At 37.8% G+C, this 14,065-nt stretch overlaps 2 protein-coding genes and 1 pseudogene across 3 annotated transcripts; all 3 read left to right on the forward strand.

Moving 5' to 3' along the window:
* The first annotated feature begins 2,657 nt into the window (after window positions 1-2,657).
* LOC106391748 (zinc finger CCCH domain-containing protein 30-like) lies at window positions 2,658-5,907 on the forward strand. The gene is made up of 3 exons (XM_013832450.3): window positions 2,658-3,053; window positions 3,399-5,509; window positions 5,599-5,907. The coding sequence occupies exon 2, from the start codon at window positions 3,422-3,424 to the stop codon at window positions 5,504-5,506; it is 2,085 nt and encodes a 694-aa protein (XP_013687904.1). The 5' UTR covers window positions 2,658-3,053; window positions 3,399-3,421; the 3' UTR covers window positions 5,507-5,509; window positions 5,599-5,907.
* A 2,120-nt stretch (window positions 5,908-8,027) lies between these two features.
* LOC111205842 lies at window positions 8,028-11,409 on the forward strand (annotated as a pseudogene). The gene is made up of 2 exons (XR_007322683.1): window positions 8,028-8,579; window positions 8,661-11,409. The product of XR_007322683.1 is annotated as an uncharacterized LOC111205842 (transcript).
* A 184-nt stretch (window positions 11,410-11,593) lies between these two features.
* On the forward strand, window positions 11,594-13,402 carry LOC106395091 (mitogen-activated protein kinase kinase kinase 20-like). The gene has a single exon (XM_013835618.3). It carries the CDS (start codon window positions 11,890-11,892, stop codon window positions 12,949-12,951), a length of 1,062 nt encoding a protein of 353 aa, XP_013691072.2. The 5' UTR covers window positions 11,594-11,889; the 3' UTR covers window positions 12,952-13,402.
* The last annotated feature ends 663 nt before the right edge of the window (window positions 13,403-14,065 follow it).

A 14,065-nucleotide genomic window follows, 5' to 3' on the forward strand; every position in this document is an offset into this window, starting at 1 on the left:
AATCGGATACCCGAAATATTTTGGTTCGGATCGGATTCGGTTTCGGTTCTATAAATACCAAAATTTTGAACTCATTCGGATATTTAATCAATTTCGGTTCGGATTCGATACTGTTTTTTTCGGATCGGGTTCGGTTCGGTTTTTTTGCTCCGAGGTTTTTGCCCAGCCCTAATTCCTCCCACGGGATGAGGAGGCCAGTACTCGAACAATAATTATGTATGAATAACCATTATTGTTGTTATTTTTAGTTAGGCAATAGCCAATCAGAATAAGTAGACGTTTTATTAAAAGTTTAAAACTAACTGATAATCAAACTAGCATGCACATCAAATTTTCAACATTACGAATATATATATATGCAATATCTCATTTTTCTTTTCACGGATATATTTTGGATAGTAATATTTGATATTCAAACTATTCATTCATATCCAATCTTACTTGTTATTCTCTGACTTTATACATGTTATGTTAAAGTCTATATAGAGATGCAAAGAGTTTGGTGATTGTATCGAAATGTTTTAAGTGGTGCGAAATACAATTTTGTGGGGGTTTCAGAATTATATCTGATCATCAAAACTACAATTTTCAAACAGTTTAGTGTTTTTTTCCAGATTAATGATATTTTAATCTATAAAACGAAACGACGGAACTAACAATGTTTTTGGTTATAGTCGGAAATATTACCACATATTGCAATACATCTCTGATTCACTCTTTTACCTTTTAGGTAATGGAGATCTAACTGCAGTTTTCTTAATTGCCTTTAGTCTTAAAAATACTTTCTCTATTTCAAATTAAATATCATTTAAGGTTTTTGCATATATATTTCTAAAAGTTTAATATTTCATTTTTGTTTTATTTTATTATATATTTATAGCATTTATTATTTTCTATGGTTTTTTTAACAACTTCAAGGTTCAATACATAGGAGTAACAATATGCAGAATACTCTTGGCATAACTACGTGATTATGCACTCTACAAACATGCAAGAAATAGATAAAAGGAAATAAGAAAGAGACTAGATATCTAAAAAAACTTCAAAAAAAACTCCATACGATATGATTTCGAGTTAATAGCTCTAATTATTAACTCTAATGAACCCCAGATTGTCAGATGGAATCCAAATTTTCGAAAACCAACATTTATTTTGTAAATTTTAGTATACGAAAGCAAATAACATGAAACGAAGGGAATATCTTTTTTTTTTTTTTGTCAACATAATTCCATTAAGGAAATTGCCCAATAGGCTATTACATAGTAAACGAAGGGAATATCTAAGAACCACTTTATTTATCTCTTTGTTTAGATTGACTCTTACAATTAATTAACTGGAAATAAATAGAATGGAATGTGTCGAGTCCATTCTCCGTACGCTTTGTGGACGCCAGTTACCCTTCTTAAAATCGTTTAATAATCCTCTCAATTACGCCGCAATAGGCTACCGGTTCCTCCCGTTTTCTTTCTCCATCCCGCATGCCGTCCGTACCACCTGCTTCACCGGTAAAACCACAGAAGCTCGCGTCCGTGTCTTATTGTGCTCATTGCTCAATGTTTTTACTCCACGTGTCTCCTCAAGCAAAAAAAATAAAAGGGGTATAAATATAATTGACTTACTACAGTATTTCCGTGAGGATAATCTATAGGCCCTGAGTCATCGGACCGGATTCGGACTGGATCTTGTCGGGTCCGAATCTTTCGAACTTAGATATTTAGACCTAATATGGTAATTAAAATTTGTTGGTTCGGGTTTGGTTCGGGCCATGTCAAATCCGGATCAGTTCAGGTTTTTGATAGTTAAATCCAATAGAACAATTAGAGTTTGTCAGTTTAGATTTGGTCAGGTTTCGAACCGGATTCGGTTCGGATCCGACAACCCAAAAAATATTCAAAACACACAAAATATCTGAAAATATTTAAATACTAAAAAATATGATAAATTTTATCTAAAATCTGATCAAGACATGAAAAATATAAATTTTTTTTTTGATTATCGGAATTATATTTTTGACAATTTAAATTTTTACCCAAAATCCAAAACCATACCCGAAAACTCAAATCTGAAACTTAAAAAATATATCCATAATAATAAAAATATACTGAAACACTTATATTTATTTATAAAGATATACTAGAAATTTTAGGTTTTCAGGTATCTCATTCGGGTTCGGATCGGGTCGGATCCAAGATCCGCGGATCCTCCACAACAGGATTCAATAAGGTAAAAAGATCGGTTCGCGAACCAGAATTTTACGAGTTGGTTTCAGATCGGGTCCGAAGACCCGTCTAAAATGTCCACGCCTAATCAGGTGAAAGCAGAGCGTCTAGAGATTTTTTTTAAGCCACACTTGTGTCGCCACGTATCTGATTAAACTTTAATACGATGTAATTCGACACACTAGATTGCTACCTCTTTAATTTAGGAACTCACATTAAATATAGTTACTGCATAATTTGACCCGAAGGACAAAAGCTAAGAGGTTACATGCGTGTCCACTTCCACTGTCAACCAATCAGTAGCTGCCACCTCAGCTTCTAGAATTTTAAATGACAGATTTATCCTCAAATTCTTCTGTTTAGTTATGACGTGGATCGTTCTTATTGGGCTGAGCTGATTTAAAATACGTAAGATGGATAGAGGTTAGAATACAAATAATTTTTTATATCTTTCTTCTATTGGATAGCGAAATTTAATAAATAATAATAATGGAAAATGATATGTTTTCTCAGAAAATAAATATTTTTAATTTTAATTGGATGTAAAATACTTTTTTTTTTCTAGAGATCTGAGCTTGGGACATGGAGATGGTAGAAGAACAAGCTCTCACCATTTCTTCTTCTCTCTAAAATCACTTCACACCAGATTCTTTTTTATTTTCCTATCCCAGATTTTCTCGGGAAAAAATAAGTATTTCCTTTCTCTTTCTCCTCACTTGCTCAATAACACTCTCTTTATTTTTCTCTAGATCTACCTGATTTGTTAAAACCATCGAAAAGTCTCCGGCAAGATGTGTTCGCTTGTGTTCTATTGAGCTTCGAGAAAAATCAAAGGTGAGAAAAGATCGAATCTTTATGTTTGTTTTATCAGTTAACATGCATCAATACCCAGTTATGTCTTTTTTTTCTGATCTGTTTGACTTTGGTGTTCCTGTAAAGAACAAATCAGATTTTAAGATTTAGTTTTATCCGCGCGTGTCAGTTCTATTTTTGGAAGTAGCTTTTATGCAATAATCCTCTTGATTGATTCTTCTTTGAAATCTGTTTGACTTGAGTTTAAGACATAGTGTTTTTGTTTCAGACAGAACTCTCCCTTCTTGTCTGAAAATAACATAAATCCGAGTTTTTTTTTTGTTTTTTTTCGATCTGGATTGATGATCTGTTTATTTGATGATGCAGAATCCGATTCCACAGATGGAACTATGTGCTGTGGATCAGACCAATTAAACCAGATCTCGTCGTCAGAAGATTCCACCACCAACATAGAGATGAACCACTTGACAGTCGAAACAGAGGACACTTTCGCTAGCCTCCTCGAGCTAGCCGCTAACAACGACGTAGAAGGCGTGAGGCTATCCATCGACAGAGACCCTTCCTGCGTAGACGAGCCTGGTCTCTGGTACGGTCGCCAAAAAGGCTCCAAAGCCATGGTCAACGATCACAGAACCCCCTTGATGGTCGCCGCTACTTACGGAAGCATCGACGTGATCAAGCTGATCCTCTCTTTAACCGACGTGAACCGAGCCTGCGGGAGCGATCAGACCACCGCCTTACACTGCGCCGCCTCCGGAGGGGCCGTGAACGCTGTTCAGGTCGTTAAGCTGCTTCTCGCGGCTGGAGCTGATTTGAATCTGATGGATGCTGATGGTCAGAGGGCTGGCGATGTTATCGTTGTCCCTCCGAAGCTTGAAGGTGTGAAGCTTATGCTTCAGGAGCTTCTCTCCGCGGCTACCGCGGAGAGGAACTTGAGGGTTGTGACGAATGTTAGGACCAGCAGGTCTAATTCTCCTAATGAAGAGGAGTATGGTGATGGCGATGGCGAGTCTCCGTTTAAGATGAAATCGTCTACGGAGTTCAAGAAAGAGTATCCCGTCGATCCGTCGTTGCCGGATATCAAGAACAGTATCTACTCAACGGACGAGTTTAGGATGTATTCGTTTAAAGTAAGGCCATGCTCGCGCGCGTACTCGCACGACTGGACGGAGTGTCCCTTCGTCCACCCGGGCGAGAACGCGCGGAGGAGGGACCCGAGGAAGTTTCATTACAGCTGCGTTCCCTGTCCGGATTTTCGGAAGGGAGCTTGTAGAAGAGGGGACATGTGCGAGTTCGCGCACGGCGTGTTCGAGTGCTGGCTTCACCCGGCTCAGTACCGCACGCGTCTCTGCAAAGATGGAACGGGATGCGCTCGCCGGGTTTGTTTCTTCGCCCATATACCCGAGGAGCTTCGACCGCTGTACGAGTCGACCGGTTCGGCCGTTCTTTCGCCTCGGTCTAACGCTGATTTCGCCGCTGCGTTGAGTCTTTTACCGCCCGGCTCTCCGTCTGGAGTCTCTGTCATGTCTCCGCTCTCGCCGTCCTCCGGGGGTAACGGGATGTCGTCGATGGCGTGGCCGCAGCCGAACGTTCCTGCTCTGCAGTTGCCTGGGAGCAATCTACGGTCGAGCAGGCTGAGATCTTCTTTCAATGCGAGAGATGAGATGAATATGTTGGCGGAGTACGAGCAGCAGCAGCTTCTTAATGAGTTCAACAGCTCGTTGAGTAGGTCTGGTCGGATGAAATCGCTGCCTCCTTCGAATCTTGAAGATCTTTTCTCTGCGGAAAGCTCTTCTTCTCCGAGGTTTAATGATTCGGCTTTGGCATCTGCTGTTTTCTCTCCTACGCATAAGTCAGCTGTGTTTAATCAATTCCAGCAACAGCAGCAGCAGAGTATGTTGTCTCCTATCAACACAAGCTACTCTTCGCCAAAGAGTGTGGATCACTCTTTGTTTTCAGGGGGAGGAAGGATGTCTCCTCGGAATGTGGTTGAGCCAATCTCGCCGATGAGTTCTCGCGTCTCTATGCTTGCTCAATGCGTGAAGCAGCAGCAGCAGCAGCAACAGCAGCAGAATCAGTTCCGTAGCCTTAGATCCAGGGAGCAGCTTAGAACAAGCTCAAGCCCTGTTGTTGGTTCGCCGGTTAACAACAATAATAACAACAACGCGTGGTCATCTCAATGGGGTTCATCAAATGGTAAACCGGATTGGGGGATGAGCTCAGAGGCGGCAGCGCTTGGGAAGTTGTCGTTTGATGGTGGTGTTGAGCCTGATGTTTCATGGGTTCAGTCACTGGTGAAGGAGAATCCAAACGAGGCCAAAGAGAAAGCAGCTGCTACATCTTCTAACACTGGCCAAAACACAATGCAGCAGCCAACAACAACAACAACGTCTGAAATGGTAATGGATCATGCTGGCCTTGAAGCTTGGATTGAGCAAATGCAGCTCGATCAGTTCGTAGCTCAGCAGAATTGAGAGGTTAGTTAAAACCAAAGAAGCTCACTTTTTCTTGTTTTTTATTGTCTCTCTCTGTGTGGTTGGTTTATATGAACCTCTTTTGTTTACAGGTGGTAGAAGTGGTAACAAGATTAACAAAAGAAGGAAGAGGTTTTCTATGTTTTTGGTCAAATTAATTTTCACAATTTTTAGATAAGAGAAGGGAACAACAAAACAAGAACAAAAGGCTTATGGGAAGGAGGAGAAGAGAAAGAAAAAAAACTTCTTGGTTTTTTTTTCTCCCATTTTCATATTTATTTTTAGGATATTCTCCCATTATTATCATGATTATTATTTTTATTTATTGTATGAATATTTGTTATCTTTTATATGTTGAGAACTCTGAAATTAAATTCTATAATATTTAAACTTTTGGTTTATCTTTTTTATCCCTTTCGAAAAACATATTCTCGTATGTCTATTTATCTTTAAGTGACACAATATCTAGAGATATTCATTTGAGCATTAGTGCAATTAATAAATGTAATTATGTCGGGTAGAGTTGAGTGGGGGCAAATCCATAAAGGGTTTATTTTGGATTTTCTTTGAGATGTGGATGTGGTTTATTTATTGGGCAGGTGAGAATGATATTATAGACATCTTTAGTTAAGTTCTTGTCATCTATCAATCTTGATAAAACTGATCAACCACATCTTTTTCTTTTTTAAAAAAAATGCTTTGGAATATACAAATTTAGCTTTGCGTGGTGGTGGTGGCCTGGTGGGTTGATTTAATATGAACATTTAATATTCAGTAATTCTTAATATCTACATCTGATAAATTATAAACCTCTTTCTCTCCTTGGTGCAACCAATTTTGAGTCCTCAAGCTCACGTGACTGTTTTTCTTTAACTCATTCTTATCATTATTCTTTGATCAGAAAAATAAGGAAACCAAGATTAGTGCGAATATGTTTTTTTGTGGGTCTTCTTTTGCCATAGAGCATGGTGCAACAGTATTTTTAAGTTATTTATTTTTGTTGGTAATTCTTTTGTTCTTATAATTTAAAGTAAACAGATCAAATAGATTTGTGGGAAAGAACAAAACCGGTTGATCGTCACCTTTCAATGATCAACTTTCGGTGCATATGTTTGTTCCTAAGTGATTTTCTTTATCACCTTTTATATTCCCATTAATATTTTATTTACCAAAAGCTTTGTGGTGATGTGATCATCAAACACAGAGCACAAATCTTATGCGGAGTATCTTATTCAAGATAACACCAAACCTATTGAGAGAATATATTATACTCAAGAATCATTTTTAATATTTTCAAGAATTTATTCATCAATCTATCCCTGAATTTAAAAGAAAGGAAAAAGCTGATTTTAATGCAGCTTTAATCAAAACCAAAGGGGAAAGAATACAGAAAAAGTAGCGTGAGAAGTAAAAGCATATCAGCAGAAGCTAATTCATTCTTCCTTCTCCTTCTAATTATTCTCTTTGTATTCTCTTTATCTTTTATTATTTCCTAGAAGTCTTCAGATTTGATCACTTTATTGTCATTCATCAACAGAGATAATGGCAAAATCAATACCAGCAAATCTACTTTACCAGGAAAGTTTGGGTTGAGAACAAACTAATTACACATTTTGTCAAAAAACAAATTATACAAATACTCGGACAGAATATAAATATTTTCCTCCCGAACCAATCCAATACACAAACGATGACTATTTAATGGGCTTTAGACCTCTTTAAAGGATGAAGTATCCACATAAGAAAACATAATGAAGACATTGGACCTCACAAGATCCATGCGATCCATTTGAAACATTCAAACCAATTTAAATAACCAAAAGATATAAGAGCGACTGCAACGGAGGTCCAAGTGTGATCCTTAGGTGTAATCCTTAGGTTAGTGACAATATAATAATATTAATTATTCGACTTAAGCTAAGGATTGACCCGTCGCGAAGGGTTTTAAGGATTTGATCCTTGTGTACATGTTATGCGTTGAGAGGGCCGGTGTCGTTTGTGTTGCGTTGGGTCAAAAATGGTTAACTCATTTTCGACCGACCGCGTAGAAAAAAAGGGGCTCTCGAGAGAAAGGCGACAGGAAGGGCGATTCCTCTCCGTGTTCTTTACGAAGGTAGATCGTTGCGTAATTTTCTTGATTCCTCTGATTTTTCGATTCAGACCACGTTATCTTCTTACTTCCTCTCAATCTGGTTGGGTTATGGGGTTTGAATCGATTTCGTTTAACGATTAAAATTAGGGTTTCAAAACGATTTGGGTATAAAATGATTTGGGGAGAGGGGTTTTAAAGCTCGTTCAATCGATATGTTCTATGTTTCGTTGCTCGTTGCTTCCGTTTGAGTAGCTCGTTGATTTCTTTAAGTTGTAATTCGTTTAATTATTTGAATTCGTTGAATTAATATTTGGTTTGATGATTATACGCGTTGTACTGGGGTTTTGGTTGAATTCGTTTCGCTAACTAATTTGTTTTTAAGCTCGTTCAATCTTCTTTTAACTTTCTCTTATTATATCTCGCTGAATTCGTTTTGTGATGATGATTATTGTTGTTTAACTATGTTCTTACATAATTTCTTTCAGGTTAACGAAAATGGGACAAGATTACAGCTACAGTCAGTCCTTTTCATCATCAGAGTCTGTAGACATAACCTCCCTTCTTGAAGCCGAATGTCAGATTTACGGGGATGAAGCTGACAGTAGCTACTGCAATTCATTGCCGGTTCAGTACCCACGTCAACCAGAGGCTGATGATGGAATCCCCACGATATGTTACTGTGGAGCTCAGCCTGTTCTCGGATGCTCTTACACTTCTAAAAATCCATACAGAAGGTACTTTACGTGCGACAATGCTGATGATGGAGACTGCCACGTTTGGAAATAGTGGGAAGTGGCAGTAATGGAGGAGATGATGGAGTTTCAGAGACAACTTAGGATCTTAAGGTCCAAGGTTATGAGAGTGAGCAGAAGGTCCTTCACCTTGAGAAGACGGTACATGAGCTTTCCAAGAACAAATCAGGAGTTAAGCTAACGGTCTGTCTGTTAGTTTTAATAGGTTTGGTGTTATTGATTGTGCGAGGTAAGTTTCTCTCCTCTGTTTCATTGTATTTTCTTGAATTTTGATGAAAATTTTTAATGTTTTATCTCATGTTTTTTTCAGGAATCATTGGAAAGGTTTCAAAGGAGAGTGGCGGTCCTCGGGATTTTCTGTAATAAGGTATGATATTTTTAAAAAAGTTAGTATTGATGTTGTGTTTGAAATGAACTTAGTTTGCTTGTAACTTGCTATCTGCTCTGATTTGAGTTGCTTTAATTACTTACTTAGGAATTAATTCGGCCTAGCTTTGGTGTTAAATGATAGTTATTTGCTTTCTATCTACCCAACTGCTCTGATTTGATAGGCTTTAATTAGTAGGAAGTTAGCTTACTTAAGGGTCTTTGTCGGTAGAATAATGTCACACACCAACTTGTAAACATGGCTAACACTTCCGGTTATGTAAACCTACTAACTAGTCAAATCCCCATTGACATTGAATCACCCGAAGCTAATTGGTTCGATAGCCAAGTTCCCGATAAGTCTGGTGTGAAGGAGAGGAGGAAATGGTCTCCCACAGAGGATAAAATCCTTATTGGTGCGTGGCTTAACACCAGTAAGGACCCTGTGGTGAGCACTGAACAGAAAGCTGATGCTTTCTGGAACCGTATCGTTGACTACTACAACGCAAGCCCTCTCCTGGTGGGTACTATACCGAGGAACAGGGGCAATGTCTTCTTTCTCATTCGACTACTGTTTTTTGGCTGAGGTCACTGCTTCAAATCTACAAGAAGACAAATTTGTGAGTCAATTTAGTTAGTCAAATAAATGGTTTAATCTATTATGTGTCTTTACGTTATTTGTTTGCAGTATCTTCCTGTGGGAGCTACGAGTTCTACTGCTTTGAACAAACAATGCCAAGAGACCATACTGGTGAACAAAGAGGGAAATTCATGGAATGTGAGTTTGCGATTTACCGAATCAGGCGGCAAGTAATACATCACAAGAGGCTGGAGAAAGTTTTGTCTCGATAACAATTGCGAGATAGGAGACTTATTTGTGTTCAATGTGGTTGGAGATGGGAAAACTACTCCATTGATGTATGTATGTCCGGAAAGAAAAGAGTGCTCTGAAATACTGAGCAAATACTTGAGCAGAAAGAGTGGTGAATCTTCTCACAGATGAATTAGGAGAATGCTCAAGTCTTTTCCTCTGCTTTGACCGTGTGTTTAGCTACCGTTACATCTTATAAACCCTTATGTGTAATCTTTATATTTAATCATGTTTTTATTTAATCATGTTTTATTTAAATTTTCCTTTCTAAAATTATATATAAAAAAAAAAAAATTTATATACCTAAGGACTCCGCAATCAGACTCACCATTGGACTCACTATTTCGATTCGGATCCTTCACTATTCAAACAAAAACAAAACAAAAAATATATTAATATTTAACTATCTAAGGACTCCGCAATGGGACTCACCATTGCGGATGCTCTAAGGCCACTCAAACTTTCCCTCGTCAATAAACATTAGATCAAAGCTCATAAGATACATTATGTGGATTCTTTGATCCTATTAGAGCATGTTTATTGCAGGTCTCTTAGGTTGGATCTCTTATCGTAATATAAGATACGGTCTCTTAGCTTTTAACTAAAAAAGATAAGAGACGTCTCTTATATCTCTTATTTAAGAGACGTTTTTTAGCTTTTTGTAAGAGATTCAACCTAAGAAACCTACAATAAACATGTTTTTAGTTTGTATAAAATTAGCATATCTCAGCTGTTTCTTTCCTTAGAGACGAGCCAGCTTAGTAATCAAGTTCGTATTGATCCATACCAACCTATGAGGAAGGAACAATAGTATAGCGGGATCGGATGTAGTTGAAAATGCTCTCGGATATATAGTCATAAAAAGCTTAAAATATGAGTTAAGATCAGAGTTTCACAGGCCTAGGAATAGCAGCATCAGTGAATATTTAGAACATCTTAAACTATAAGCAAATAGGATTATTATAAGATCACATCACAACCATACCCAACACTAATGCAATGTATGCACACCTAATACTTCTTCCATCACAACATCCAATTTTTTTTTGAATTGTAGATATGCTACATTTAGTCCAGTCTGCTAATTTTGGTTAAAGGTTTGATATAGCTTTTTTATTTGTAACCTAGCTAGTGTGTTTTCAAAAGTTAAAAGTTTGTAAATAAATTAAATAGTGTTACTAACTTAGAAAAATACATATGACCCGGTAAAATATAAATGGATGGAAACGCTGAAATGACTCAAAGCCACACAATGGCATACAAATTCAGCGGTGATTAGTATCCTTAACTTACATTATTGATGTAATTTCTAAATATCTGGTTAGAAATCGATACCTAAAATAAACCTCCCTAAAAATAACTTATCTACCTCCGGTATAAATACTCTTGAACACCATCCTTTCTCTTCAGACCTGCAAGAAAATAAAAATAAAAAGTAACAAAAGTAGCAAGAAATAAGAAAAGAAAAAAACCTTTCAGGTCTCAACTAAAAATGGAGATGAAGAAGATTGCCTGCGGAGTTCTTTTCGCTGCTGCCTCCATGACCGCCGTCATGGCTACAGAGGTTGGAGCTCCTGCACCAGGACCCGCCGCAAGCGGAGCCTCCGTAGCCGTACCGGCTCTTGGCTCATTGGTTGGAGCTTCCCTTGTGTCTCTCTTCACCTACTACTTAAACTAAATTAATCTTATACAAAAAATTGATGCCCATGTCTGATTTTGTACGTGTTTAGACAGGCAAAGTGAATAAGACGGAAGACGAATACTTTTGATTATGGTCAGATAAACTTGATGTAATGCTGATTAATAAATATACGTTCTTCTCTTCCTTTTGTCCATATTATACGCCATTTTAGGCACCATCATTCGTTTCTGTAATAATTTGCATGCAAAGATCACCACTCAACATAACAGCATAATATACTGATAATAGACAGGATGATGGACATCTTATGGATGCTATATATCAATCGCATTAGCTGGTTAGTAGCTAAAATTATATGCGTAAGAAATATTTCAATCACAATCATTCGCTACTCAACATACATACTGATACAACGTAACGTAGTGTTATATTTTGTCTGTGGATTCTTAACGTTATCTTATTTAGCTACAGTATATGCATTATCTTCTAGAAGGGTATACTCAATATTTCCTTTTTTATCCGAGCTCAATATTTCCTTTTTTTTCTCAACAAATCATATTAGGATTTCATTTTCCTTTCTGACCAGTCTCAGGGTTTATAAATATTACATTGCACTAATAAACCATCAAGATTGATCGGAGCCAAATCACTTGCGAGACAATGCGACCTAACAGAAAGAAACCAAAGATTGATCAGACCAAACCAGAGATGAAGTTCATCAAGTCTCTAGGAAAGGGTACGTACGGCTCCGTAGATCTCTTTAGCTACACCAAAGACGACGGCTCAACGTTCTACAACGCCGTGAAGATCTCTGATTCTAATTACTACAACTCTATCAACAGAGAGTTTAAGATCCTCTCGGCACTCAGAGGATGTCAAGGAATCGTGCAATCTTTTGGTAACTCACTGCTTCAAGAAACCGATTCCAACGGAAAGAAAGTCTACAAGATGGCCATAGAGTACGCAGCTGGTGGTAACCTAACCGACTTCATCCGAATAAACCGAAAGTTATCGGACACGATCGTTAAAGACTTCACTCGGATGCTTCTCCAAGGGTTAGTGTTGGTACATGATCACGGTTACGTCCACTGCGATCTTAAACCGGAGAATCTCCTTCTCTTCCCGCGTCACGATCAAGAAACGCGGTTTTGCTCGTACGAGTTAAAGATTTCGGATTTTGGATTGACGATAAAGGCAGGAGAGGAGTCCGTTTGTTGGGAAACCAAATCTCCGTTTGTCGGAACGCCGTTATACATGTCTCCGGAGTCGGTACGGGACGGTACCACCGTGGAGAAAACCCTAGACTTGTGGTCGTTAGGTTGCGTGGTGTTGGAGATGTGTGTAGGTAAGCATCCGTGGTCAGGGTTTAGTGTTGATGATATAAAGTCTCGTTTGTTGTGTGGGAAGGCGCCGGAGATTCCAGAGACTGTGCCGTGTGACGCAAGGAAGTTTGTGGAGAAGTGTTTCGCAAGAAAGCCTGAAGAGAGGGGAAGTGCTTCTGAGCTGTTGTTGCATCCGTTCTTGAACGGAGAGAGGAAGGTGGATGGTGCCGGCGGCGGCGGCGGAGAGAGGAGGCGGGTGGGGTTGAGGATCAGAAAACAACCGGAGAGGTTTGAAGATATTGCAAAGAAGTCATTAAAATTGAAGATTATTTCATCGAAGTCCTCGCAGTTTAAAAGAGTTTCGAATAAACCCCAAAAGGTTAAGATTGGTCGTCCTTGACTCCCAAAATCAAATATTGCTCCCGTGCAGTAGTTTCCTGAAATTAAAAGTACCGCTGTTACTCTGTCAAAAATGTTAATTTTGGCAATTATCAAATTGTATGTTATATGAAAATCGATAATGCATATATTTCCATTTTTTCGAAAATTTATGTCCAGTTAATGTTAATGCTCAATATGTTTCCTCAATATACTGTATACATTGCGAATGAGAAAGTATGTTACAAGGTTTAAACATATGGGCCGAAACATAAGGCCTGTTGAAGAATTGGCCCATCGAGAAGCTTATAGTGGTAGAATCACCAACATCAAAGGAAGAATTTCTTTTGGTTAATAATAGGTTTTAAGTAGCTAGCCAATGCTATATTTCTAGCAACAAAAATGAGATATATTTATGTATACGTGACTCATTTTGACGCACGAGGGTTCTAATATTAAAAACCAAATCATTGTAAGAGTTTAGGTTTCCATCTTGAAATTTGTTTGTTTTAGACAGAAAATTGACAAGAGCGTCGGAGACATATCACATAATGTAGAGAAAGTTCCCCACATACATTGTTAAACCATTATCTGGCTTTCACTTATATTTTATATGTAGTTATGCATATATAGGAATATTCATAAATGGTGGTCCAAATAAAAGAAACAAGACCCATATCAGTTTCAGACAGTAATGATAATCACAAACCTACCAAAAGCTATAATAATCCACATTTCACATTTGTATGTATGTTCTATTGACATTTCACTTACATAGACAGAGCTGAGAGACCCATTCTCTCAAATGTTGTTGTCACTGCCGATTCAGAAATCTTACTCATTCAATCATGTTTTTTTTAATCTAACGCTTATTTTTAACTCTCTTTCTTTATACTAAATATTTATTCACATTCTTTTTATCCGACTCTATTACACGTTCTGAAACTAACGACTGTATAAATTTCAAACAATAAGACATGCAATTTTAAACGTTATCATATATAGGAGTTCTAAGGACACGAGTAAGAGTAAAGCTAGGCTGATACGTTTTTCTATGCCGAATTTAGAAAAATTATGTTGATTATTGCTGATTTGTAGAACATCGGTGTTTAGTTTTAAACTCACTAAGATTGTTC

The sequence above is a fragment of the Brassica napus genome, chromosome C4, assembly GCF_020379485.1.
Source record: "Brassica napus cultivar Da-Ae chromosome C4, Da-Ae, whole genome shotgun sequence".
In the NCBI taxonomy this organism is placed as follows: Eukaryota; Viridiplantae; Streptophyta; class Magnoliopsida; order Brassicales; family Brassicaceae; genus Brassica; species Brassica napus.

What these genes read in the sequence shown, in the direction of transcription:
- LOC106391748 (XM_013832450.3), top strand. Translation starts at nt 3,422, where the DNA reads ATGTGCTGTGGATCAGACCAATTAAACCAGATCTCGTCGTCAGAAGAT.
- LOC106395091 (XM_013835618.3), top strand. Translation starts at nt 11,890, where the DNA reads ATGCGACCTAACAGAAAGAAACCAAAGATTGATCAGACCAAACCAGAG.